The sequence below is a fragment of the Colossoma macropomum genome, unplaced genomic scaffold (assembly GCF_904425465.1).
Source record: "Colossoma macropomum unplaced genomic scaffold, Colossoma_macropomum, whole genome shotgun sequence".
NCBI lineage: Eukaryota > Metazoa > Chordata > Actinopteri > Characiformes > Serrasalmidae > Colossoma > Colossoma macropomum.
In genome coordinates this window covers 617,490-643,758 of record NW_023496030.1, presented here as the reverse complement: position 1 = coordinate 643,758, position 26,269 = coordinate 617,490, and the positions used below count along the sequence as shown (strand labels likewise).

At 39.8% G+C, this 26,269-nt stretch overlaps 1 protein-coding gene across 2 annotated transcripts in view; it reads left to right on the top strand.

Annotated features, from left to right (window-relative positions):
• Nucleotides 1–26,269, top strand: part of dlgap1b (discs, large (Drosophila) homolog-associated protein 1b) — a 163,065-nt gene that overhangs the window by 83,161 nt on the left and 53,635 nt on the right. Inside the window, exons 3-5 of one of the 2 annotated variants that reach the window (XM_036564679.1) lie at nt 3,728–4,868; nt 14,387–14,601; nt 23,046–23,226. In XM_036564679.1, coding sequence (XP_036420572.1) covers nt 3,798–4,868; nt 14,387–14,601; nt 23,046–23,226 — 1,467 coding nt within the window. In that variant the 5' untranslated portion in view covers nt 3,728–3,797. Of the gene's footprint in view, nt 1–3,727; nt 4,869–13,878; nt 13,947–14,386; nt 14,602–23,045; nt 23,227–26,269 lie in introns of those variants that run through there. The other variant, XM_036564680.1, reaches the window with a different exon arrangement.

Below are 26,269 nucleotides of genomic sequence, written 5' to 3'. Positions count from 1 at the left end.
AAAAAATCACACTGGGTACTAGGTAGTTTTAAGGGGTGAAAATGCACCTAGTACTTATCCCTGACTTCTCTAATATAAAACATAGGGTTTAAATGATTTGCACATCATTGCTTTCTGTTTGTATTTTAATTTTGCACAGTGTCCCAACTTTTTTAGGGTTGTATGAGAGCTAAGACAAGTTTTTACTTATTTATTTTTCTTGAAACCGAAGTCGTTTTTCAGCCTGAAACCTAATGCTGCGGCGTGAGAATGTCCTAGAATGTATACCATACCATAGATGCGTTTTTTTTACAGATGTGATATCTGTCTGCAGCACAGAGCATCTTTTGCCAGCACAGCTGTGTTTCTAGAACAATCTTTGTTAGATACAAACCTAATTCCAAAAAAATGTGGGGACTATGTAAAATGTCAATAAAAACAGAAAGCAGTGATTAGGAAATTCTGTTTGACTTGTATTAAATTAAAAACAGCACAAAAATGTTTTACCTTATGAACTTTATTGTATATCCTCGTTCCAAATATAATATACAAATATACATTCCAAAAAGTTGGGACAGGAACATATCTAACATTGTGCTACATCATCTTTCTTTTTAACACCATTGTTAACAATTTATCAAGTTTTGAAAGCTGATTTTTTTTGGCCACCTTTTTTTGCAACCTTCATCATATTTTGCACTTAATAATGCACCACATGTTTTTAATAGGAGACAGGGAGATGACTCTTGCACCCAAATGTTCATTGCATTGTGATTTTGAATGTCCCAGAAACAAAACGCTGTTTAAAAGGCAGCATCTTGCTCCAAAATGTGTAGATATCTTTCAGTTTTAATGGTGCTTTCACTGATGTGCAAGTTAGCCACTAATACCCCCCATACCATGACAGACATTCATTCATTCATTATCTCACGTGCTTATCCTTCTGGGTCGTGGGGGATGCTGGAGCCTATCCCAGCGCTCATTGGGTGCTTATTTCATTGCAAAAATGCATTGAAGTAAGCAGTAAAATAAAATATATTGTCTTTGTATTGCTTTCGCATGTGTGTGTGTGTGTGTGTGTGTGTGTGTGTGTGTGTGTGTGTGTTTATTGCTTTCGTTTAAATACAGGTCAAAATGGATTTACAGATCATTGCATTTCACATACTGTCCCAACTTTTTTGGAATTAGGTTTGGACAATAAATGTGGTATTAATGTAATTAACATCACCCAACATCTCTCATTGTCTAAAAGTTCATTAACATTGTCATGTTTTTTTTATGTGGGAATACTGTTGTCTTGCTATGGGTTGCATGAAATACATAAACAAATGGATAATGTTGTTTTTTTGTTTTTTTTTGTATTTAGGCACACCCCTAACTCCATTAATTCCTATAACTTGGAATTGGAATGGGAGTTGACTCCAGAATTTCTGGAATCACGCAGCCCTATTTCGTTGCCCACCATCCCAGCTCTTTCTCTCTCTCTCTCTCTCACTCACTCACACACACACACACACACACACACACACACACACACACACACACACACACACTTCCAAAAGACATACAATGGCCAGAGACATGGTCACAAATCTGTTGTCAGGGGGTAAGAGGACAGTATTGATTACCGAATCAACTTTTATAAAAATGACTTTTTTATCGTGTGTGTGTGTGTGTGTGTGTTTGTATGTGTGTGAGTGCTGTGCTGCTTTGAGTCTGTGCAGTCAGCAAGAGCAGATATTCATGCGTGGAGTTCATCAACATATCTTGTCTAATGGTTTTGTCCAGGATGTTCACTCTAAGGTTTGGGCAGTGAACACGAGTGTGTGGTTTCATGTTTTTCTGCCCTGTTTGCCAGCACCTGCTTCCTCTGATGCTCCAGTTAAAGATGGATTGGCTAAAAATCAACTTTACACCCTTTTCCCCTGAACCCTAATGTAGTCAGTAACTAAGATGGATGTCCAGAGTTTACTTGTTTTAGTTTTGCACTGGGTCACTATGAAGGGGGACATTGTATACATTTATGTTTTGGCCGAACCTGAAATGCTCTGTTCTACATAAACTTACCAAATCAGAATTGTTCACACTAGTGGTCATAGGAACCAGACATCTGAAGTTCTAAAAGGTACAATACAGTGGAAAATTCAGTGACAATGGCAAAATGGCCATTATGAACAAAGCAAATAATAAATAATAAATCTTTGAACCCTATTTTTAAAAACGCTAGCTCTGGATTATCTAGCTAATCACCTCACAATTATTTCTTGAAAATTTAGTTCCTCTGTTAAAATGAAAAGGCACTGCCTGATGCCCAAGACATCATTTTAGGATAGTTTTGAAAGAATGTTTTTACCAAAACATATTTTTTAAAATCAGTATATGGCAAAGAGCATTGTAAGGCAAACTTAATCTACAGTTATTCAACATTAGATGAACATTAAATATAAAACTCAGAAGATACTTGTAGGTTCACTGGTGGTTTTGGATTGTAAATAAAATGGCTGTATTGGCACTATAGCCACCGCGACTCCTGGTTCCTTTCACCCCCACTGTAAAGAAATTGAAATTCCTTTAAAATGCAGCATCATTTCACAGACTGCTCTAAATGACTTTCTTTACATCTCAACAATTGAAATATGCAGAAAAGTTTTGTGGAATTTCTCTTTTAGTGGCTCTTCTCAGGAAATAAACACTGTGTGTGCATCTGTTTTGTAACAGTGTGAGTAGACCCAGTAACAGCTTAGTCATTTTTCTGTGTGGCCCGTCATTACTCTGTGACCTGAACACAGCCTTTCTCTCTCTCTCTCTCCTCTCTCACTGACTTCAGAGAATTAAGTCCATTCTGTACATGACGCACCCATACAGTATAATAAAGAGCAAAATGTGTTAATCTCTCTCTCTCTCTCTGCTCTTTAGTCCCTGTTTTCTTCTCGTCTCTCATTCTCTCTTAATCTGTCTTTTGCACTCTGTCTCTTTATGCGTCCACCCTCCCCCCAGATTCTTTTGTTTTCTATCGAGTGCAATCTAGTCCACCTACGTAAACATTAATGTCGGAAGACAAGGTTGAAGATCGGTTCCAAATGAAGCCAAGTGACTACTATATTTAACTAACCACAGATAAAGTGCAGGACAACAAGAGGGGTGGGGTTGTGGGTAGTTTAGTGTGCATAACTGTCCACATTGTATACAGTCATGAGTCATCGGTATAAAATTGCAAAAATAGTGACAAGGGGTCCAATGTTAGGGGACCCCGTGCTATGGGCCCCAGTACAATTGCCCTGTCTGCATTGTAGTTATGCCACTGGATCAGTCTTTGTTGTCTGCCAGTGCATGTAATCATTGGGCCTCTGAACTCTTAGTCAGTAGACGTCAGTGTTGTGTATATGGTATGGCATTCTCTTATGTTTATTTTTTCTCTCCTTCTTTCTCTTTCTCTCTCTCTCTCTGTCTCTCTCTCTCTCTCTCACTTTCTCTCACTTTCTCTCTCATTATTATCTTTTTCCATTTTGCCTTGTCTTAACTCCACAACATTTTTTTGTTTCCTGTTTTGCCATTGTGTCTGTTTCTTTTCTCTCTCTCTCTTTTACCTCTCTATGTATGTCTTTGTTCATCTCCGTTGCTTTCTTTCTTTCTGTCTTTCTCTGTCACTGTATCTGTCTCTCTCTCTTCCCCATTCTTTGACTTCATGTCTGTCCCTCCACATCTCTCTCTCTCTCTCGCTCTTGCTCTCTCTCTCCCTCTCTCTCAGTCGTAGAGTGCTGCAGCAGGACCTGTGCTCACACTTGAGGGGTGTGTGAGAGGGTGTCTGTGTTGTCAGGATGACTATGAAAGGCTTGTCCTCAAGCCGGAGCCACCACCACACTCTGGCTCACTGTGACCCCTCCTACGACTCTCTGACCCTGCGTCCAGACCGCCGCACTTTTCTCCTTGACCCGCCTGACGGCCACCCTGCCGACCACTCCTTCTACTCCATATGCCCGGCTGACCCCCCAGCCAGCAGCACCTTTCCCCGTCGGCAGTATGCCTCGCACCACCAGCTGAAGGAGGAGTGTGTGGCGGTAGTGCCCTACACGGGACCCCCCTCCTGTGGTCCCCCAGCTGTCCCTGCCACCCTAGTTGAGCAGTTTGAGCGGCAGAGGCCACCTAGACGTGATGGCTACCACACACTGCAGTACAAGCGTACGGCTGCTCTGGAGCACCAGCGCAGCGACAGCCCTGGCCGCATTCGTCACCTTGTCCACTCTGTCCAGAAACTCTTTACCAAGTCCCACTCGCTGGAGGGCCCCAGTCAGCGCAGCCTGAATGGCAGTGACCCTGCCGAGCCCATGCCCACGGCCTCTGCCTCGCACCCCAACGTGGCTACCCTGCACCGGCCGCACGGCCAGGCCAAGCGCCCCAAGAGCAAAGAGAGGAGCCGTTCAGAGCCCAAGCCTCATCCACGCTCGCCTGTCTCCGGCTACTGGAGCTCGGATGACACCCTAGACCGTGACATCTGCCTTTACCGCCGCCACCACCACCATCACCAGCACCACCAGCAACCCTCTGGTGTCATGACTATGGGCCGGCATCCGGACAAGTCGCAATCACACTATTTCCTAGAGCACGCCTACAATACACTTGGCGGAGGCAGGTCGTCCCTGAAGACTTCTAGAAGCAATAACGACGTAGGCAAGTGTGCTGCCTGCTCTGGGCCACCAGGTGCTGTGGTGGCACTGCCTAGCCCACTGGGGGCGGAACAGGCAGGGCCGCTTGTAAAGAAAAGCTCCTGGTCAAGCACGCTGACAGTCAGCAGGGCACGGGAGGTCTACCAGAAGGGGGCGGTCAGTGTCGATAAAGCGCTAGTTAAAGCACAGACCTGCCAGCAGGGACGCACCTGCCAGTTCTTACAGGTAGGACAGAGAATAGCATGTTCCTACGCCGTCACCACCATCATCAACTCCATCATCTGAAGCGTGTTTGTTGAGCATGCACATTTGGTTATGCTGTTAATTTGTTACAGGTATCATGCATTGCTAAACCAAAAGCGTCTTTCTTTGGCATTTTTTTCTTACTTGTTTTTTCCTTTTATATTTTTATCTTTAACTTTACAGATTTGCTCTCATGGATGTTATGATGTACATTTTTTCTTTATTTTTGTCATGAACTGTTACAGTGTTATGGTGTTTATTTCTGTTACAGGCAACATTATTATTGTTTTAAAATCACATGCAACTTACTTTGCTAAACCCAGTGTATTTTCCTTTAATGTCCTTCTTCTTTTCCTCATTTTTCCTTTAAAATTCCCTCCTTTAGTGTGATGGGTGTTAAATTGTTCATTTCTGTTACAGGCAACATTGTCATGTGTTGCTAAACTAAATGTTTATGCAGTCTTTCTTTGACGTATTTTTTTTCCTGAACATCCCACCTTTACTATCATAGAGCATTTCTGCTGCAGGTAACATTGTCATGTGTTCCAGTAACCACGCTCTGCACATTTCTGTGTATCATAGCTGGAGTAGCTCATGATGGGCTTAATTAACTGATAAACTTAGATCAAAGAAAAGTACAAAAAAATCCCCAGCACTGGAATTGGTTTACGCATTCCATGGAGCTGTTTATGTGACTTTAGAATGGCTAAAGATGTTGAAGTCCAAGTTTTTTTGTCTTGGGGTTGGGGCTGTTTATGGTTTGCCGTTTTTTGGGCTGATCATAGAATCTATGATGTGCTGATATTAGAGATGGGGACTCGAGTCAGTGACTCGGACTTGAGTTACAATCAAGTCACATGTTGACTGACTCACAGCTTGATTCAGATACGCCCTTAAATGACTCGTGACTCGACACGGACTTGAGATTTTTTTCTCATCCTGAGAAAAAACATGGACAAAAGTGAATAAAAATAGTGCAGTAAATGAAAAAAAAAACTCGTTTCCAACCTTATGTGTGTGACTTTGCATGTCAGTTTTGCTTTTTGTCATGCACAGTCATACTACAGTGTGTTCTCCTGCAGCTCTCAGCATCATAAAGTTTGATACGGCTCCAAATAATAATAAGCCTTTCATTACCGAAAAACATTCAGTCTAATGGGCCAAAGTGTTACATACAGTAAACGCAGTGCTTAAAAGAGAACAGAATGACTTAAGTAAGTTGCAGCATGGAAGTATGGAAGTTCACAGATCACATTCTCTTAAAACTTAAGATGGATTAGTTATTATGCTAGCCAGCATACATGCTATATTCAGATTAACCAACAAAAGTTGTTTTGCCTCTTTCTCTTAAGCATCATTGCATGTAGTGATTCAGTTCTGTCCTTCAGATGGAAGATCTTTCAGTAATGTAAGGCCACTTGAAGATGTATTAAACCTGGTAGGGGTTTGCTTTTCGTATAGTATAATACCTGCACAGTAGGGCTGGGCGATAAAACGATAGCGATACTTATCGTTATCGTTTTATCGCCCAGCCCTACTGTGTATAACTTTTCCTCGATAGAGCGATAAGACATGTTCGATAAATGTTCGATATAATACACCATTCTCACACTTCCACGTTTTAGCGAAAGCCCTGGTGGCATTTTCTACTGCAAGGAAAGCGACACTACTCTGCTGTCGCCAGGAGCGGGCGCACTTCCGAATTTTTCGACTTGATTAGAGAGGGAGGGGGCCACGAGTAAAGAAAAGGTCGCCAAATATACTTTAGCAACGGCTGAAACGCGGAGTTATACATTCCCTGATTGAGTGGATGTTATCGGCGATCTGTTCTCCTGTGACCGAGTGTGAGTGACGAGGTCAGTGGTGTAACTGTACTGACCTACAGTGAGCTCACCTCTTTCCATGCATCCTAACAACTTTAGCGGTGTTAAATCACGTCTGCAGCGCCGTGTTACAGCGCCAAACCGTCATATGTTAGTATTAGTGCATTCTCGAGCAACGAAAGTGAAAGAAAGAAGTGGGTTAATGTTAGTTACAGCCCTGATTTAAACAAAAGTAAACTGAGGAAGCTGTGAGGCATTGGAGAGCGGGAGAGCGCTATCTTTCCAGGCTAGCTGTTTTCAGCTGCTGGCTATCTTGAAACAGCGCTCTGGCAAAACACGGTGAATTGATGATACGGTAGATCAAACAAGACACAAAATCACCGCTTTCAGTTTAAACATATCTAAAAGGAGGACTCCGTTTGTCGGGTGTGAGAGATTCACACTGCAGATAATGCTTTTACACAGCGAACGTCAGATATACTGCGGTTCACCCCTTAAACTCCCACGATAGCATAGAGAAACCCAGTCGTCGCTAGCTGGTGTCTGAATACTGTGATATGCTCTGACATGGGTGTGGTAGGAGTGACGGCAGTGACCTCCCGAACCGAGTTGACGTCGTTGAGAAACTAAAGAGTTCAGCGCTGTTGTTGGCCACTTGTTTAGCATTTGTAACGGGGTAGCCAAGTGCTCGTCACCAGACAGCTAAAAATAATCTGTTTTCTTTCTTAAATCATGGCTATTACAAAAAATGCAGCTGTGCATTTCAAGCTGATAAAAACAGCTCAGAAACTTTGTCCCACTCTTCCATGGCAGATTAGTGAAATGTTCCACTGTTTGCCGAGTGTTTGTCATGATCCGACCATAAGTGATAGTTTAAAACCACAATTAACCACCCAGGAGCAAAATCAGCCTTCAAACGTGAAAGAAATCATGATTTGACATTTATCGTGATATGTATCGATATCGAACGATATGAATTTTGTTTATCGTGATAACGTTTTTGGCCATATCGCCGAGCTCTACTGCACAGTGACTAAACTAAAATTCTTTACTAAAGACTCAAAACTCAACTCACACTCACATGGATCATCTTATGAACAGGTCTAGTTGAATTTTATGTCATGGGACAGTTCTACACTGTCAGGTATTAATTTTTATTTTTAATGTGACAAAAATAGTTGAGTCTTTAAAGGAGCAATATGTAATACTGATAGCAAGCGTTTAAAATGTGTACTGAAGTCCAAATTCAAAATTTTGGAGAGAGTTGCCTGTCCCAGCCCCTCCTCCCTAGACTTGATGCTCACCCAAGTTGTCGGGTTGAGGACACTGAACTTATACGAAATGAACATAACGTTACACTTTGACAACATTAAACTTTGAAAGTAGCAAGTGACGGCAAGTCATACAATAAGTTGATCAGCTAATGTATATGTTTCCAATAGTTTTACTGTTAGCAAATTATATACCAGTTGATGTGGATTTTTTTACATCTCTTGTCAAAATTAACTGGTTGCATGGCTGGCTATGCACTGTAGCCAAATTTAAGCCCATTGTCCCAAAAACAAAAGCCTACCAAAAATACTTGCTACCTTGAAGAACCTGAAGTCAGCCAGCTTCTTGTGCGAATTTGCCATTCCTCCTTAAATGGTGCAGTAGTTACATTCTGGTACCTCAGCCTATTCGCCAGCTTCTTGTTGGAATTTTCCTGTTCCACCTTAAATGTTGCAGCACTTACATTCTGACACCACAGCCTATTTGCCAGCTTCTTGATTTTTTTTTTTTTTTTCCGTTCCACCTTCAATTCTGTAGCAGTTACATAAGATTCCAGCATGTAACTGATGCAGTATTTCAAGGTGGAACGTGAAAATGTGAACAAGAAGCTGGCGAATAGGAACTTCAGCCTCGTCTTCCTCGATAACCCAGCTGCACACCACAGAATATGAATGCATCTACTCGAATGTTGAAATTGCTTAAAATGCCTGTCCCTACTAGTAGCTGTAATACATTAGTTAAGGTTAGCCTACCTTAGCTGAAGCTCAGTGCTGCTCCTCCTGTTCAGGAGAAAATTAGCAAAGTCTTCCTGGGCTCTAACCTGTCTCCATCTATCAAATGCATCGCCAATATTTTCTTGCATTTTACTACGTCTCTGGTCATGGAGCTTTTTAGGAGGATGCAGAGGCTTTTTGGTCGGAATCCAGTTTGTTTGCTTGCTTCCATGGCTGCAATGCACTGTGTTTGCCTGCCAATTTGTTTCAAATCTGGCAACTCAGGATGTGAAGTGGTACTGGCAAATGGGCGGTGGCCGGGATCACAGGCCAAAACATAAACAGACTTTCCCGCTCCGTAACAGAAATTTCAAAGGAGAGCATGCTGGCTGTGGCCCTGTTGTCTGTGAAGCCATGTTTTCTAAATCTCTGACACAATATTGTGATCATATTATGATTTAGTACAGTAAATATATTACTGTATTACACTGTTCCTTTAAGTTTAAACTTGCATGCACAGACGTAGGCGCATGAGTAGGGGTGCAACGATTATTCGACTTAGTCGACTAAAATCGACGACCAAATTAGTTGGCAACTAATGTAGTAGTCGATTAGTCGGTGACGTCATTACGCATCTCTCTAGCGCTTACTAGGAACGTTTTGACATTACAGTTTACTGGAGAGTTAACTACAGCGCGATGGCAGCGTCAAGAACAAAATCCTCAAAAGTGTGGAGCTAAACTCAGAAAAAAAGGTTGCCTGATGTGTTATTTGTAATGCCGACCTTAGCTGGCACAGGAGCACATCCTCCATGCAGGAGCATCTGAAAAGGAAACTTGTCAGCTTACAGGGGCATGGATGAAGAAGATTCATCTCGGTAAGATACGCCGCGTCCCAAATCGCATACCAGCACACTACATAGTGTGTAAAAATAGCGCATATACCATTAGAAGTGCACTAATTAGTGTAGTGTGTGAAGTACGGAAGTGTGTGGTTTGGGACGCGGAGATAGTTGTGCTAGCGAGCTAGTTAGCTAATGTTAATGTTAAAATCCGTTCTACTACATGTTGTGAGCTGAACTAACATTTTCTGTTTCGAAATGCTGTTCTCTGGAATCGTTAATGGAGTTGTAACAGAGAAGCAAGTAACTATTATTCACAGCGACTCTGTTCATTTTCCAGATAACGTTTACAGTTTCAACACTGCATCGTGGTCTTAGCGTCGAGGCTGCCGGTGCGTTTAGTTTCGCGAACACAGGAGAGCGTTTCCAAACAGGTTTCTGTTCTCCGCGAACGTTTAGCTCCACTCGCTAACAGTTTATGGAGGTAGTTCTCCGTGAACACACAGGGTAGCTCGACAAAGGGTTACTGATGAAATTAAGCGTTTACACAAAATCGTTCAAATGTAACTGTTCATAGAGAACAGGTTTGTCACAAACATTCTCCACTTTCCCATCCGCTCCATCACAGCGCATCTCCTCTGCAGCGGGTAATATCTGCTCTCAGAGGAGATCAGGCATCTCACAGGATAAAGACCTGTGATTTGTAAAATTTAGTTGCAGCAAAGTGTAGACAGACAGCAAAATGCACAGAGCACAGACTGCACTGTTTAAATTTAACGTTTAAATTTAGATTTTTTTTATTTACTTGATTAAAGGAAGACTGATTTAGATTTGTTATATTTTATTGCTGCTACTTTGCACATCCTTGGTTATAAATTTTGACAGGAAAACATTGGAGTTTTTTTTTATCTTTTGTATTAGCAGGAAAGTTGATTAAAATAGTGAATGGTATTTTCACATATGTCAATTGCATTCCTTTGTAAAATCCATGGAAAATTAAAAAAAAAAGATTGTAAAATGTAAAAATTCAACATGTCAAATTACTCTTCACTTATTTGGATTTCAAGCTAGACCTACTTACCATACACAGGAGGGGGATTCACAAACATGCAATTTGTTGGTTACTTGCATGTGTCACCAAACATGTTTAGAAACATTGTAGAAAGTTCAGTTTAATCCACATTGGCTTCTTACTAGGGAAAATGACCTCCTTTGTATCATGCTGTGAATTGCTACCGGCACATGTAAATGAAGAAAAAATGCAGCAACACCTCAAATCGCCTCACATCGCCTTGCATCACAGAAACGGTAAACACACAGGTAATCCTTGTTTATTAATGAGCAAATGTGTTACCACAGTGCTGGTTGCTCTTAAAGTCACTGTAAATCTGCCAGTGCTTTTTATGAATCTGGCCTGCTGTGTTTAGTTGGCTAAAGAGGAAAATTCAGAACTTTGTCAGTGGATATGGAACCAAAAAGACCACTGGATTATTTTTTTCAAAAACTGTTTAGATTCCATCCTGCCTTCCGCCCAATGACAGCTGGGATAGGCTCCAGCACCCCAACGCGACCCAGAAGGATAAGTGGTTTAGATGATGGATGGATGGATGTTTAGATTCCGAATGTTAGCAGAACATCTGAATGCTGACCATTGAGAATCCTTTTAATTTTGTTTTATTTTTGTTTTAAGGCAGTCATCAATTTTAAATAATGGACCAACAGGGCTGTACACTTACTTCTTACTCCTCTGCTTGTACTACTAAATACACACACTCACACACAAAAATTTCCTTGGCAAGCATTAAAAAGATATGATGCTCAGAAGCACCTTAAAAATAAATGGTATCGTCCAAGTTGATCTTGTTTCATAATGCCAACATATATTAACACCACCATTTTCAAACAAGTACTACAATCCCAATTCCAAAAAAGTTGGGGTGCTGTGTAAAATGTAAATAAATGTAAAGAAAAACAGAATGCAATGATTTGCAAATCTCATAGACCCATATTTTATTCACAATAGAACATAAAACACATATCACATGTTGAAAGTGAGACATTTTACCATTTTGTGAAAAACATTAATTCTTTTAGAACTTGATGGCATGTTGTCCTTTTCTTGTCTGATGTAGGATTCTCGCTGCTCAACAGTCAAAGGTCTTTTTTGGCGGATTTTTTGTTTTTTTACATAATTGTTGTAGTGCCTTGTTGGGCAGATGACTGACAAAGTAATGTTACGAAGTCTCAAACTAAAAAAAGATTCTCAGTGGTCACCATTAAGAATGTGAACAGTATCTAAAAAAGTGGTCTGTTTTGGTTCTGTGTTAGCTAGCTAAATTCTTTCCATAGGATAAAGTGTTCCTCTGTGGCCTAACAATAAAACTGGTTTGGCCATACTGCTTGACAGGTCAGCTTCAAGTTTAGTCATATGCACAGCGTTTATACTTTTGACAGTGTCAACACCGGCATAGAACCCACGCCTACTGAGTTTTATTGTGCTTTACCATGCATTGCTAGCACGTGATATTGGTTGATGAATTCAGTGTGAACTTGTACCTCTGCTGTTTGCCAGATTTATATGAACCTTGCTGTTACTGTAGCTTAACTGTAGCATATGATGTGCCTTATTCTTTACGGTCTGAAAGCGTATGATAGAGGTTTCGTAAACTTCAAGCAGAGAATAGAGGGCAAAGAGAGAGCATACTAACAGCCCTGGAGCACCATGACTGTTAGTGTGAAGATGAAAAGGGAGGGGGGGTCTCTCTCTCTCACGCTCATGCCCTCTCTCTTCATGAATCTGAGGCTCTGTTTCTGCTCCAGGAAAAAAAAAGAAGGGAAGGAGGGAGGCACAGGCCAAGCAGGAGTGCAAGCAGGGAAAATTGGAGGCGAGGTAATGTTAAGAACAGCGAGAGAAGGTAAATAACTCCCAGAGGTGAATACGAACAGAGGCGCTGAACTACAGAGAGGCAGGTGGAGGGAAAGAGAGAGTACAGGAGCAAGGAGTGTGTGAACACTACAAGAAAAGGTGGAGTGGAGAGACAGATAAAAACCCCTGGGAACAAAAGAGGAGGTGGACAACAGAGAGAATTAAAGTGAGAGACCAAGAAGAGGCAGCATGTAGGCTTTCATTTAAAGTGCCTTTATTCCAGGTTACCTTTTTTTTTGCCTAATAAGCTTACGTCTCTCCATTCAGATGTCTAAATCCTTTGCAAACGATAGATAGAAACGATAAATGTGTGTAAAAGTGTGTACAGTTATGACATCACAACTTTGAATTCAAAAAGGGCTGCTTTGGCAGCCTAGTTTCCTTTTAAGCACTGCGTTGACTGGGATCTTAGCGGTACATTTTGAAACTTTAACAGTGCTTATATAGTAGCCTATATCACATTGTTTTTCTTAAAAAAAGCATGGAAATTCGTTTTTCCTGATATGGCAATTTGAAAACTGCAACAATGTCTGTTCTAAAAATTGTGGTAGAAATTGAATTAAATTGAGAAAAGGGAGGCAAAGAAGGGATGAAGTGAAACGTTTGTGTGGAGGTGAAAACGTTCTTTAAAGGCAAAAGAATAACATTAGGGGACGAGAGATAGAAAGAGGGATGAGGACTGTTTAAGTATGATGAAAAAAAAAAGTTCTGCCAAAAAAGCCTGTGAAATTGAACTGAGAGAGCCAGTAGAAGAGATGGGGAAAGTTAGGGTGGGCAAGATGATGTTATTGTATTGTGATAGCCTTTCCATGTCCATGTTCGCAAACCTCAGAAATACTAAATATTATGATACATATTTTGTACATAAATAGTTTGAAATATTTTTGCTATATTGACCAACCTTAGAGAAAGTCTTCCAGATGTGAGAGGAGTTGTGCAGTTGAATTAGCATGCTTAGCAAGTAGAATTAGCAAACTTAGCAATATAAAACATCATAATTGGAAAACGTAGCAAACTTGACAGTGAAGCTAAGGTCAGGGTCATTACTATAGCAACAGTGGTGTTCATAGGGAGCATAAAGTGACCATTCAGATACCTGCTTCTCTCTCTTTCTTTCTCTCTTTCCTCATTTCAATCCTGTACTCTTTAAAAAAACTCTCTCTCTTTACAGACAGGATCTTTTGCTAGTTTCTGGGACAACAGAGACCTTTGTTTCTCCTGTGCCGTCTCTCTTTCACTCTCTTTTTTCACCTTTCGATGACGGGGATAGGTTGTTGGCTTCCTTTTTTTGCAAAGTGTGTGGAAAAAGAGCAAAGCGCTCTGAAAAGAATGGCCCTCTGGTATAGTTAGCATGCCACACACGTCACCGGTGGCACTAGCTCACTAACTCACTCTAAGAGCGAGTCAGAATGCTGGTGGGGGACACTGGTTGGGTAAAGGACTGCTGTTCAGGTGGATAATATGATTGTCATTCATCTTAGAGAGGTGAGAAAATTGTGAGCCATGGATTTGTTTGCGAGGGTGTGCGATTACTAATGTTTGTTACATGTGTGCAACTGTTGTCTTTGTAGATTGAGTGGGCACATTTGAAAGGTGTGTGTTTAGTGTAACAAGAGTATGACCAATGCAGTGTACAGGTGTGCATTCACGGCTATCTAGCTGTTATAAGTAAACGTTTTTTCATTGACATGCAGGTGTTAACATGAAATGTGTCCAAAGGGTGTAGCAGATCTGCTGTCTTTGTTAGTTTATCAGTGAGTATTGAGTATAGTTCCATGTGGTCAGGTTGGTCTTGAAAAGAAGTTTTCTAGATTTTAAACACAATGCACTTTGGCTCCTAATTCGGATACATTTTATGTTGTTACAGATTAACAAGTACATTCTATGTAAAGTTCATGTTGCATGTATTATTAATTCTCTCTCAGGTACCTCAGGATGAGTGGAGTGGCTTCTCTGCTCTGGGTCGGGATGATGAAATCCCGTGCAGGCGGATGCGCAGCGGCAGCTACATGAAGGCTATGGCGGAGGATGACAGCGGAGATTCAGACTGCAGCCCCAAGCCCTCACCCAAGGCCCAAGCACGGAGAGCTAGCTATCTGAAGGCCACACAGCCATCACTCACAGAGATGACCACGCTGAAGTGAGTGTTTGTGTGCTTGCCAGTTTGGTGTTTTTCCTTAATCTGTCATACCTGATTCCAGGTGTATTTGAACAGACAAAACACACTGCATTGATTAAAAGACAGCTGTAATTGCTGCAGAAATAGTCCCCATTGACCAAACCCAAAATCACATGTAATGATCAGGCAAACAGTTTGGACGTATGAACATCTGGAGCATTTGTATCAAACCAAGGGCCATACACAAGCAGAGACGCTACAAGCATGCAAGTATGGTTGAGGCAAAATTATTGCCAGTAAGTTAAGCTGCCATAAAATGTGAATATACACCACCACTAACTTGGCACTGACATAATGGCCTATTGGGGCACTATCGTCATGCTAACAGTGATAAATTTGCTGTGGCTACTTATAAAGCCTTATAAAGCTTTTTTTATACCCCTCATTAGATTACATTGAACAACAATGCTAGCTGTAGCATTAGCTCTAAAGTTAACTGAGATGCTAGCTTTAGAAGGTCACTCAAGCCTCCTTATCACAGGAACATAATATGCTCTTAGATTTTATGACATTAAAATCTGAGAGCATATCATATTAGATTTTATGACATTAAAACGTGCATTTGGCATGTTTACTACCTCAGATTTTCCAATGAGATTTTCAGCTTCCCCTAATTTTTAAAAGAATGCAGGGACTATTTTACAACTGTTCCAGTTTGTGAACTTGTGTTCAAAATGGGCGTAATGTTAAAACACGTTTTAGAAAGTGACTTTGAACAGGAAATAACAAACACAACATGAATAACACAACTTACTCTATACAAAGAAATAGTAAGCCCAGAGGTTGTATTGGTTACAGCTTATTGGCTTTGATAAGAAACGTTTGCTGGACAATTGAGAAAGAGTTGAAGGCAATAGGCTGGTGGTAGAGAGAAGCAGTTGTGGACGTGACAGTATTCTGTTGGCTGTCACCAATGTGGCATTAGAGGGAGAACAAGACCCTCCAAAGAACTAAATGGGCTTTTTTGCTATTCTTCAGTATTAATAAAGCCCCACTGGACCTGCCCTACTTGTCAAACCCTGCACCTCTGAAATACAGCCAGCTCTCTCTGTCCTTCTTTCTCTTTCTCTCTCACTCACACACATGCTTACTTTAAATAATTTCTTATGAGCACATTTCTTATGTGTTCCTGTTGTATTCAGAGGCAAAATCCTTTTACTTTCATCCCTTAAAAAAATTCAAAAGTAGTAGTTTCAAGGGAATTTCAAGGGAATGTGTGTCATTATGTTACTTAAGATTTCTGTTTTTTACTGCTAAGTTTCTTACAGTAATCACCTAACCCAGATTATGACTATTGAATGTAAGATATTTAGATGTCATAACTGTTAGTCTAATATTATAATGATTGCCTTGTGATAAGCATTTAATAAGGCATATATAGTCTTGGGGCTGGCAAGTGTGATTGTGGCATGTATACTATATGGCCCAAAGTATGAGAACAACCCTCGTAATTATTGAGTTCAGGCATTTCAGTAACACTCATTGCTAACAGGTGTATAAAATCACCCAGGGAGAGCGAGGCCAGTTGTGTTCTCTTGGACTTCCGGCAAAGGATGGCTGTAGCTTCACAGGAGATCGTACTCGAACAGGAGCCCAACTGTAAGTGTTATTATGGCATCTAGGAGAAACAACAGCTTAGCCAAAAAGTGGCTGTTGAGTGCTGAAGGGCACATAAAAATCTCCCCTTTTCTTGCGTCACTCACTACAGAGTTCCATATTGCCTCTGGAAGCAACATCAAAACAAGAAATGTGCTTTGGGAGCTTCATGAATGAGTTTCCCTGGCTGAGCAGCTGAACATAAGCCTAAGATCACTATGCACAATGCCAAGCATTGGCCAGAGCGGTGTAAAGCAGGCTGCCACTGGACTCTATAGGAGTGAAAATGTGTTCTGTGGAGTGAAGAATCTTGCTTCTCTATCTGGCAATCTGATGGACGAATTTGGGTTTGGTGCACGCCAGGAGACTGCTACTACTACCTACCAGAATGCATAGTTTCAACCATAAAGTTTGGTGAAGGAGAGATAATGGTCTGGGGCTGTTTTGACAGGGAAGACTTCCTAAGAGTAAGAGGAAGAAAGCTTGAGAGGAACCAAGACCAAGTGGAGGAACATACTCCAAAATCGTGTGGAAAGTTAACTCAGAAGAGTGAAGGCTGTTAATTTTAACTGAAAGCTTAAACAACTCTCCCTAACTTTCATCTCCATCAGATCTGCTCTTTTAGCCCTGTCAGTCTCGTTCAGCTTCTTTTTTCTTTCTCTTTCTCTTTTCCCTTATTTAGTAATACATCCTTTTTTATAAAAGTCAGATTTATAGGAACTATATATAAGAATAATGAGAGATCAATCTTTTTTTTGTTTTAACTGGTAAAAATCATCTGACAAATCCATATTCTATGGATATCTTCACTCTGTAGCCATATTGCAGATTTTGAATGAGGTCTAATGTTTTTAGTGAAGTTTTGGGCAAAATCCTGTCTTCTGTTAGTAAATTTCTTATAGCACAGCAGAGGCAGCACTGCATTAGAGCAGTGGCACCTCCACCAGGTCACACCTTCCTAACACAGTGTATTGTGATGTTGGAGACGTGTTTGCATTGTTGAACAATAATGAATGAATAAGAATAAACTATAGATGAACTAGTAATATAATTACTATAACTGTTAATATTTATCTTTAAGTTGAATATTTTTTACATCGCTAATGTGACTGTTGTACTGTACAGTCCTGTGTTCACTCTATGGTTCAGTTTTACCCACCCTCTTTTTTTGATTGGTTACATTGTGAAAAGTGATACATGATGAGCAGAGCTTAACATTTTTAAACTTTTTGATTGGCTACACTGTGAAAAGTGATATGATAAGCAGAGCATTTCTGCTAAAAGTAGAACATTTTTTTAACTCGATCCATGGGGAAAAAACGTGTTCCACAATGGAATGAGCAGAGCCTGTGTTATCCTGCCATAGGATATAATGGGATTTTGGGTGGAAAACACTGTCAGCGTCTGAACGCAGAATTTCAGTGTTGAAATGTATTTTTTCTGGTTTGAATGTATAGAGTTTGTTTGCAGCTTCCGTTCAATTAGTGGGAATCTAGCCTGACTTCCAGGACATATATGGCTCTAATACTGCTGAGGCAGGCTTTTTTGCCTCTTGTATTGTCACTACAGTGACATGACTTCAAGGGAGCTGTTGTAATTCCACCCTAGCTAGCCTTCACTAACTCTGTGCTACCTAACTTCACCTTATTAACATTTAAGCCTAATATGTCTAGGATTGAATGACTGGCTAAGTAAGGCCAATCTGTTTTCCTAACAGAGATCCTAGTCTACATGAATGCTAGAACACTAGAAAAATACTATACTATGCAATCCTGATGCAGTAATGTCTGAATTTGTTTGGTTATCCAGCTACACATCAAGCTAGCCACTGCTAAATCCGCTTCTAGCCCTAACTTTAAGTAACTGTCTGTCTGGAACTTCTCATACCAACTGGATCATAAGAGAAGAGTTCTTAGGAATTTGCAATAATGAAATAATATTTTTTTTTTCTCCAAAACATGCTACAGTTATAGGCATGCATACATTTGTTACTTCATGCATTCTCCCTTTAAAGAGTGACCATAAATACCATCCTAGCTAAGCTAACCTAAACCCATTACCACTTAACTGAACCTGACTACGGTCTGTGCTTAATATGCATTGACCTCTGTGATTAGCTAAGTAAGGTCAATCCGTTTTCATAACAGAGATCTTATGAGTTGCAGTTAATGTGAATATTAGGAAGACATCCTATATTATGATATAACAATGCAGCAATGTCTGAATCTCAAAAATATGTGCCAGAGTTGGAGGTTTTTAATGGGATTTAGGCCAGTGATCCCCAGTGCAAAGCTAGATTCTATGGTCAGTAATCTATTTTTTGTGGATTTGGGGGGATACTTTCAATCATTGACCTGTTGGAAAATTCATCCATAAACTAGTCTTAGCTTCCTGACAGAGCTAGCCAGATTTTGATCTAAAAACTGCTGTTATTGATGGCATTTGTGATAAGAATAAGATTTCCAGGGTTTTGGAAGGAAAACATCACTGATCCAACACCATACTTTACAATGGGGATTAGTGTCTTTTTTACTTTTTACTCGAAACACATCTCTGGTGTTTGTTGTCTCATCTAACTATAGAACCTGGTTCAGATCACAGTCTCAATGATGTTAAGAAAACTCCAGGCAGAGACTTTCCTCTGGCAAACTTTTCAAGTAGTTCCTTGGCATAGAGGTAGCATTTAAGTGTAATTTGGAGACTTGGTATCCCTGTGGAAGCAAACCAATTCCTGCAAAAGTCCAACTAGAGAAGGGTTTTCTTTCTTAAACATCTTTCTTCAATTGAACTTTTGCAGGAATTGTAAATTGGGTTTGCTTCTAGGGGATACCAACTCTCCAAACTACACTTAGACACTATCTCTGTGCCAACAAACTATTTGTTTGTACGGGCCTGTTTTTTTAATAATTATTTTTAAATTATTTAATATAATTATTTTTTCAATAGAAGGTTAGAATTCTCTTATATTATTATTGTGAAGTCAAGCTGATAAACAGTGCCCCCATCTTTATCAAAGGTGCCCATAATTGTATAAGGGGCTGCTGTGACCATATTCAGTGTTCAGTAATATCTGCTGTAGTCTTCTTAATTTACATGCAAACTACCCTAGAGCTTCATTGATAGGGAAGAACTGTGACTCTTTTCACAGGCATATGCATATGCTTAAATGCATGCATAAAACTGCTTTAACATCTCTAACAGCTCTAGTAGTTCATTAGAAGTGTTTAAATGCAATATAAGTTACAAGGCTTTTACAAATGCAGAAGAATGAATGCAAAGAACACAGAAGATAACCACACTGTAGAGCATGCACACAGAAACAAATGATAACACATTTTTCATCTCTGCTTATTATTGCATGTTGAGTTACATAATACCCTGCCATGACTATGCCCTGAGGAGCATGCTCATTAGAGATGGGCATCTCTGATATTGTCTCCACGGTAGCACTGACTGCAGAGAAGCTGTCATAAATACCACCCTAGCTAACCTTGACTCTCCCAGTGCTACCTAACTTCACCTGACTAATGTCTGAGCTTAATGTGCGTAGGCTTTAAGTAACTGGCTAAGCAAGGCCAATCAGAGATCCAGTTAATGTGAATACTAGGAAGAAATCCTATACCATGGGTTGGCAATAAGGTAATGTCCGAATTTGTTTGGATATCCAGTTGAACATCAAGACACCAAGACCTTGTCTGCTAAATCTGCTCTCAATCCTGGCCTTAACTGTTTAAAAGAGTTCCAACAAATTTGCAGTAGTGAGCCCATCCAATTACAATTTGGTCCAGGAATTTAGAGCTTACACTGCCTTTCAGAACCAGGTTCTGTCACATATTCCCTTTCACTTCCTAGCAGCATGTATTCATCAATCACAGTTAGTGTTGCTGAAACTGCCATCCATCTTCATATCCTGACCCCTCAAGAAACAATTGCAGGTGGCTGAGCCTCATGAATTCTCAGTCCTGTTCAGTCAATGTATAGTATGTGCTTTTCTCATAAGGTTGTAAGTTCATCATTGTCTGCAGGATTAAAGTATTCATTGTGCACTTCTAATGTTCCCCAAAATACTTTTCATTTTTATACGTAGTTTGTGTAATTCCCTCAAATGTTTGCCAGCCTTTTTGTTGATTTACTTTCTCCTCTAAAGCCTGTTGTTGTATAGCATATGAACATCATCTTTTCTTCATTCTTCATTCTTATCTCTTTCTTCCTTTCTCTCCTTTTCCCCATCCCATACTCCAGTGGAGAATGAATAATGTGTTTTTTCTCGCTGCTGTAACCACACTCTATTTTAAGAGCCGCATCCATAATTAAGACATAGCCAACCTAGAGGGACAGAGAGTGTATGTGTTTGAGTGGTGAATGTCCATTAGCTCTAGCAGATACAAATGTTCTCTCAAAAATAGGGATGTTATTTGTAAGAATCATTCACTTCAAGGTTCTCAGGCATGGTATTTAGCATTTTATGCGAACGTAAATTAGTCATGGTCTTGATAGATCACATTAGGCATACTATAAGGCCTAAGAACAATCCAATTTCCCTTCGAACACACACAGAAATGGGAAGCATATGGAGAGAGAGCTTTGAGTTCACAACTTGATCAGTATAAGGAGAAAAAGAAAGGAGGCTTTCTAATTGCAGCAACAAAATGAGAGTGACAGCATTCCAAGTTGTCTGTGACTGCACACTGGACACACACGCAGTTAGAGATTTGACTGTGGGTTTTGTAATTGAAGGTGACCTTCTCTAAGGGAACAACATTGCCCCCATATTGTCTGAGTGGGCACCAGCTCTAATCCATGAACCAGAAGGAATGTTGAGCAAAATATTTAACCCAATTTTTTTCAAGGGTACTGCAAAATGGCCCAGTGTGTCTGTTGTCATTTACCTCAATTACAAGATTCTTAGAAAGGTCAGTGCTCAGTTGTGCTGTTTTAAATAAAGTGGTGGTTTAGCTATTTTTTTAAAAATGGAGTTCAGATTCTATGATCTGACTGACTGAGCTTCATTCACTTAAAATCCTTTAAACAGTTTGACAAGTCCTGCGTATGTTAGTTACTGTTGCTGTGTCTGTGAAACGTTCCACTCAGCATAGACCTTGGAGTCATATGGTAGCATCTGTTGCAATTTAGAAACACACAGAACAGTGGAAACATATGAATGCAAGACAGTTTAAAGCAAAAAAGTATTCTCTAAACCATTTTAATGTCAATCAGACCAAAGAGATCTTTTAGCTAGTTTATATTAAAACAGCAAGTTTTGTGTCAGAGCTAAGGAGCAAACCTCAATGATAGCAATGGAAGGGATGGTACATGTGTGAGTATATTAATATTCATCTTTATACAGTACTCTATACACTGTACAGTCCCAGTCTGCAAAAAAGCTACTTAGTTAGCTAGCTAACTGATCTTTATTTTTTTACTTTTTATTTATTATTGTATTGAATTTAATATTATATTATATTATATTATATTATAATAACTATTATACACAGAATATTGCAGAAGGACATGAACATTTTGTATAGCATTTTCACAGTTACAAATAAGCATTTTGTTACAGGAGAGTTATACTGTAATACACTAAGGGTGTTCTGTTGGGTTCAGTTTAAGTTAAAATTCAAGGTCTCCACTGTGGTTAATGAGATCCACAGCTCTGGAGGAAAAAGCTCTTAGTGTGTCTGGTTGTGCTGGTTTTGATGGCCCTGAATTTTCTACCAGAGGGGAGTGGCTGAAAGAAATGATGTCCAGAGTGAAAGGGGGACAGGCTATAGTCAGTGATCCACTCCGTTGTTCTGATTGTGCACTACAGTTTGACTTATTCTTGTGAGGTGGAGGAACCAAACCGATGGTTATGGATTATGTTAGGATAGGCCCAATGATGACCTGTAGTTATTAAGCTTAGTAATGTTTATTATTTTGGGTACTGGAATGACTTGCTACATTGTTGCGGTAATTTCTTTGGTATGTTTTAACGTTTTTCCACAGTAAATGTTAGCATTAGTGATTTTGGTGCTGATGTATAAAAATTGTCATGTCAGTTAGCTTACACATGAGCTACACAGGGGCCATGTACACTTTGGACATGGTGCAAAACAACAGTACCGTTAAACAGGAGAAACTATAAAAATGTAAAGTTAAATCGCATAATACGACCAAAATACAAGAAGGTATAACTGTATATAACTCTTAGTTACTCTTAGTTCACCAACTCTTAGCCCATTGCTACCCATTAATATCATGTAAACTGCATGCCTAAATCACACACTTGCCTCAAACCATGTCAAGTTTTAAGCAATCTCAAATAGACTTACTTATGTGCTTTCTGACACTGTATGACAAACTACCATCTGAAAAAATGGTCAAAATTACAGACAAAATCCATGCTTCTACACAGCTGCTCTTATGGTTTTTAGCTATGTCATACTATGTTAAAAACCACATAAGCAAGTCTATAGGAAACCTTTTTATAATTTAACATGGTTTGAGACAAGTGTGTGATTATTTAAATGTGCAGTTTGCACAATCTCAAAGCTACCTTAGCCTATTAGAGCCAGTGCAAAGACGTAAATTTCAGGCATCAGACAAAGTCTCAAATTTGTCGCTGATCAACTGCATTTTGGGTAAGGTGGCAGTTGTCTAAATTAGATTTTTCACTGAACCATTGAATAAATCAGTGTTGGAGAAATAAGCAATCACAATGTTAAAGCCTGTAGTCTTTCAAGGGCAAAATCAAAACTGTTTTTTCTTTACTACTACAATTAAGAATGTTTGTTTTGCTCTTTGTTTCTTTCTCTCTCTTTCTCCAGGATCAGTACGGAGTCCCATTCGCCCAAGCTGCAGATCCGGAGCCACAGTTACCTGCGAGCAGTGAGTGAGGTGTCCATCAACCGCAGTTTGGACAGCCTGGACCCGGAGGGCCTGCTGTCCTCACCCAAATTTCGCTCCAGAAATGAGAGCTACATGCGGGCCATGAGCACCATCAGCCAGGTTGGTCCTTTGTTCCCCACCTCTTGGCTGGAGCTTGCTCTCAGTTGCTGACCTGAGACCAGTTTCCTCTAGACCCTTAGAAAGAGGCAGATTACAGCTTTTTGAGCTGTGGCCGAAAAAAAATATTAATATAATTTTTTTTTTTTTAATAAAAAGTAAATTATTTATATTTGCAAACATCTGGTAGCTGTTTTGCAACTCAGTCATTTTGAATAACGTAATACCTACTTTATAAACTAAGTAATGGTAAAGGTCAACTGTTAAGTTAGCTGCTAGGCTAAGTGCTGCTGCACACAACCATCAGCTGTGCTAGTTACAATGTTTTTTTTTTGGTTTTGTTTTTTTTTGTTACAACTGAGTGTGTGCATGCACCACAATGCATGCAAAAAAAAAGGAGTCATTCTGAAAAATGTATTAGAAAATACATAGGCCTATGCACTATTTGTAACATCCCGTCCCAGGTTGAGAATCACTAGTTTAGAGAACAGTCAAGGAAAACTGGTCCTAGGTCAGTATTTAAGAACAGCATCCACCTGAAGTCGTTCTTGATGTCACCTGTCCCTTAAAGAAGTGCAGAGGGGAGGAAAAAAGCAAGAGCAAGTGAACCGAGGCAAAGGCATATAGCCAGAATCAACAGCATGGCACTCTTTTGGTGCCAGAGACCTTGGCTTTGCTCCATATCCCGATGCTTTAGAGTATTCCATCTGCTTTCACAGGTCTCTTCTGTGATCTGACCATACACCATTTCTGTCATCAAATCAGTTTACATTTACGTTTTTCGGACATTTTCATAACAAGATGATTGTGTGAGTCAGGGCTGCACGCTGTGGCCAAAATACTATTAATATGATTGTACTGCTACATATTTTGTAGTTTCTATAGCAAATTATTTTGATGAAAATTATTTACTCATGTTGGTTTACAAGAATAACTTGATTCATCAATTACAGGAACACTCATCGGGAACTGTTGTTGTATTTAAACTCTTCAAGTACTGTAGTAATAACTTTATTGTATCATTGTCAAGTTTTGGTGAAACAAAAAGGTTAAATTCTTGAAACAGCCAACGGAAAATTATACAGTTAGGATTTTTACTCTGTGATATCTGGGAAGATACAGCCAAGCTAGCTTTCCCATTAGTTAGGACTGAACTGCCTAGCGTGTCAGATTAACCTGTAACATAATTAGAAAGCAATAGTAGAATCAACCAATCACGTCTTGATTGCTAGTGGGTGGGACCAATTTTATGAGTCACAAAAAAAAAAACATTCAGATATGGCCTGAATTCAACATTGTTCATTTGCATATTGTGATAGTGTGTGTGTGTGTGTGTGTGTGTGTGTGTGTGCACATGGACATGTCTCGATCGGCCACCTCTATAACATGATTTTAAAGGAATATGCTGGTGTTTTTAACCTAATCTCCATCTAGTGTAGATAGCTCAAGTTAAGTTTCCACAGGCTACTACCTGATCAGCAGCTTTTGCAAGACCTTTTCTCATGTCTCTCTCATCCTAAAACCTGTATTGTAAAAGTGTAATGGTTTTAGCTTCAAATTTACTTACATTTACAATTTACTTAAAATTTTAATATTTATTTATGGAATTCAGCAGCTGTCCATTGACTTCTATTAAAAGTCAGTTTCAGTCAATATGTTTTCTGTCTTTTTCTAAGTACAGGAAAACATATTGAAATTATTGTCTGTGGTCATCAATAATACAGTACATGTGTTGTCATGTGGCAGATAGATAATAGCTTGATAAACACTGGATATGTTCCTTTAACATTGGTGATTCTGTGCTGTGTGCAGTGTCTTCTTGACCAGAAGGACATATGTATTTAGTGTGTGTAAAAAGGGTTGGGATGTAACAGAATAGTAGTATTGGGAATACATATTTAGAATAAGTAAGTATTTGTATTAAGTCCAAGATACATTTTGTAAAGGCAATATTCAAAATAAAGTTACTTTTTGTCATTTTAGGAGAATTCCTACCCACCAAATTAAAAAAATACAATATTTAAAAGAAACACCATTAGTGCTTGTTTATGAACTATTTTAGAATCAGCGAACATTTAACAAGTGTTGTATGTGTATATGCATGAGAGTGCGTGGGTGCCTGTTTTGCAGATATTCGTGTGTTACTGAGCAAAACTTGCTTAGTCTTTTATATTGAATCTCTCACATCTGCAACCATCCAATCACACAACTTCTGTTCACAAGTCATACACCTATAATTTTCCTGCTAAATTTGCAGCTTTTCTATGTAATGCTTTCATTTACAGTCTCCTAAAGTTCTAGGTATTAACCAGGTAAGCATTAGGTAAAAACTAGTACTAGATAATTATTTTTGGTAATGAAGTTTGTATGATGTTTTATGTTGAAAATCCAGCAGAATTTGAATGAAAAAACATGACAGAAATGCAATAAAACATGGTGTGATGTGGCAACAGAATACAGACGCTCGCGGATGTAAAAACGACAAGTTTTAATATAATCGAGCAAACAAAGCAAAAAGGGCAGAGCTGAAGTCAGGGTCAAAAACAGGCAGTAAGGTTCAAAACACGGGTCAGTCCAAATCAGGCAACAGTACAAAGGGATCAGGCAAAAGACTAAGTCAAGAAGAACAAAATGTAGGTCAGCAAAACAAAATACAGGCAGTAAGAAAACAAACGCTCAGTAGGTCGTAACGATACAATACTTCGCAGTGAACCTAACTCAAGCCCGGGCTTATAAAGGAGACTAACTAGTCATATGATCAAGTTCACAGGTGTTCTCAGTTAGTACTCTGGGGAGTTTGAGCGCTGATTGGAGCACGGGCGAGAGTCAGGAGTCATGTGATCTCCCCTAGAATTGTGGGCAATGGAGTCCATGTCTGCATCCGAGTCGGAAGGAAGTTGCTCGGTCACGTGACTTCCCTGAGGATTCTGGGAAATGGAGTCCGTCTCCATGTCAAAGTTTGCTGAATGCGTGACACATGGCTTGAAAATGACTGATCAGACCTCAGAACTGTGTGTGCATGGTCCTGATGTTCTGATGAGAACTT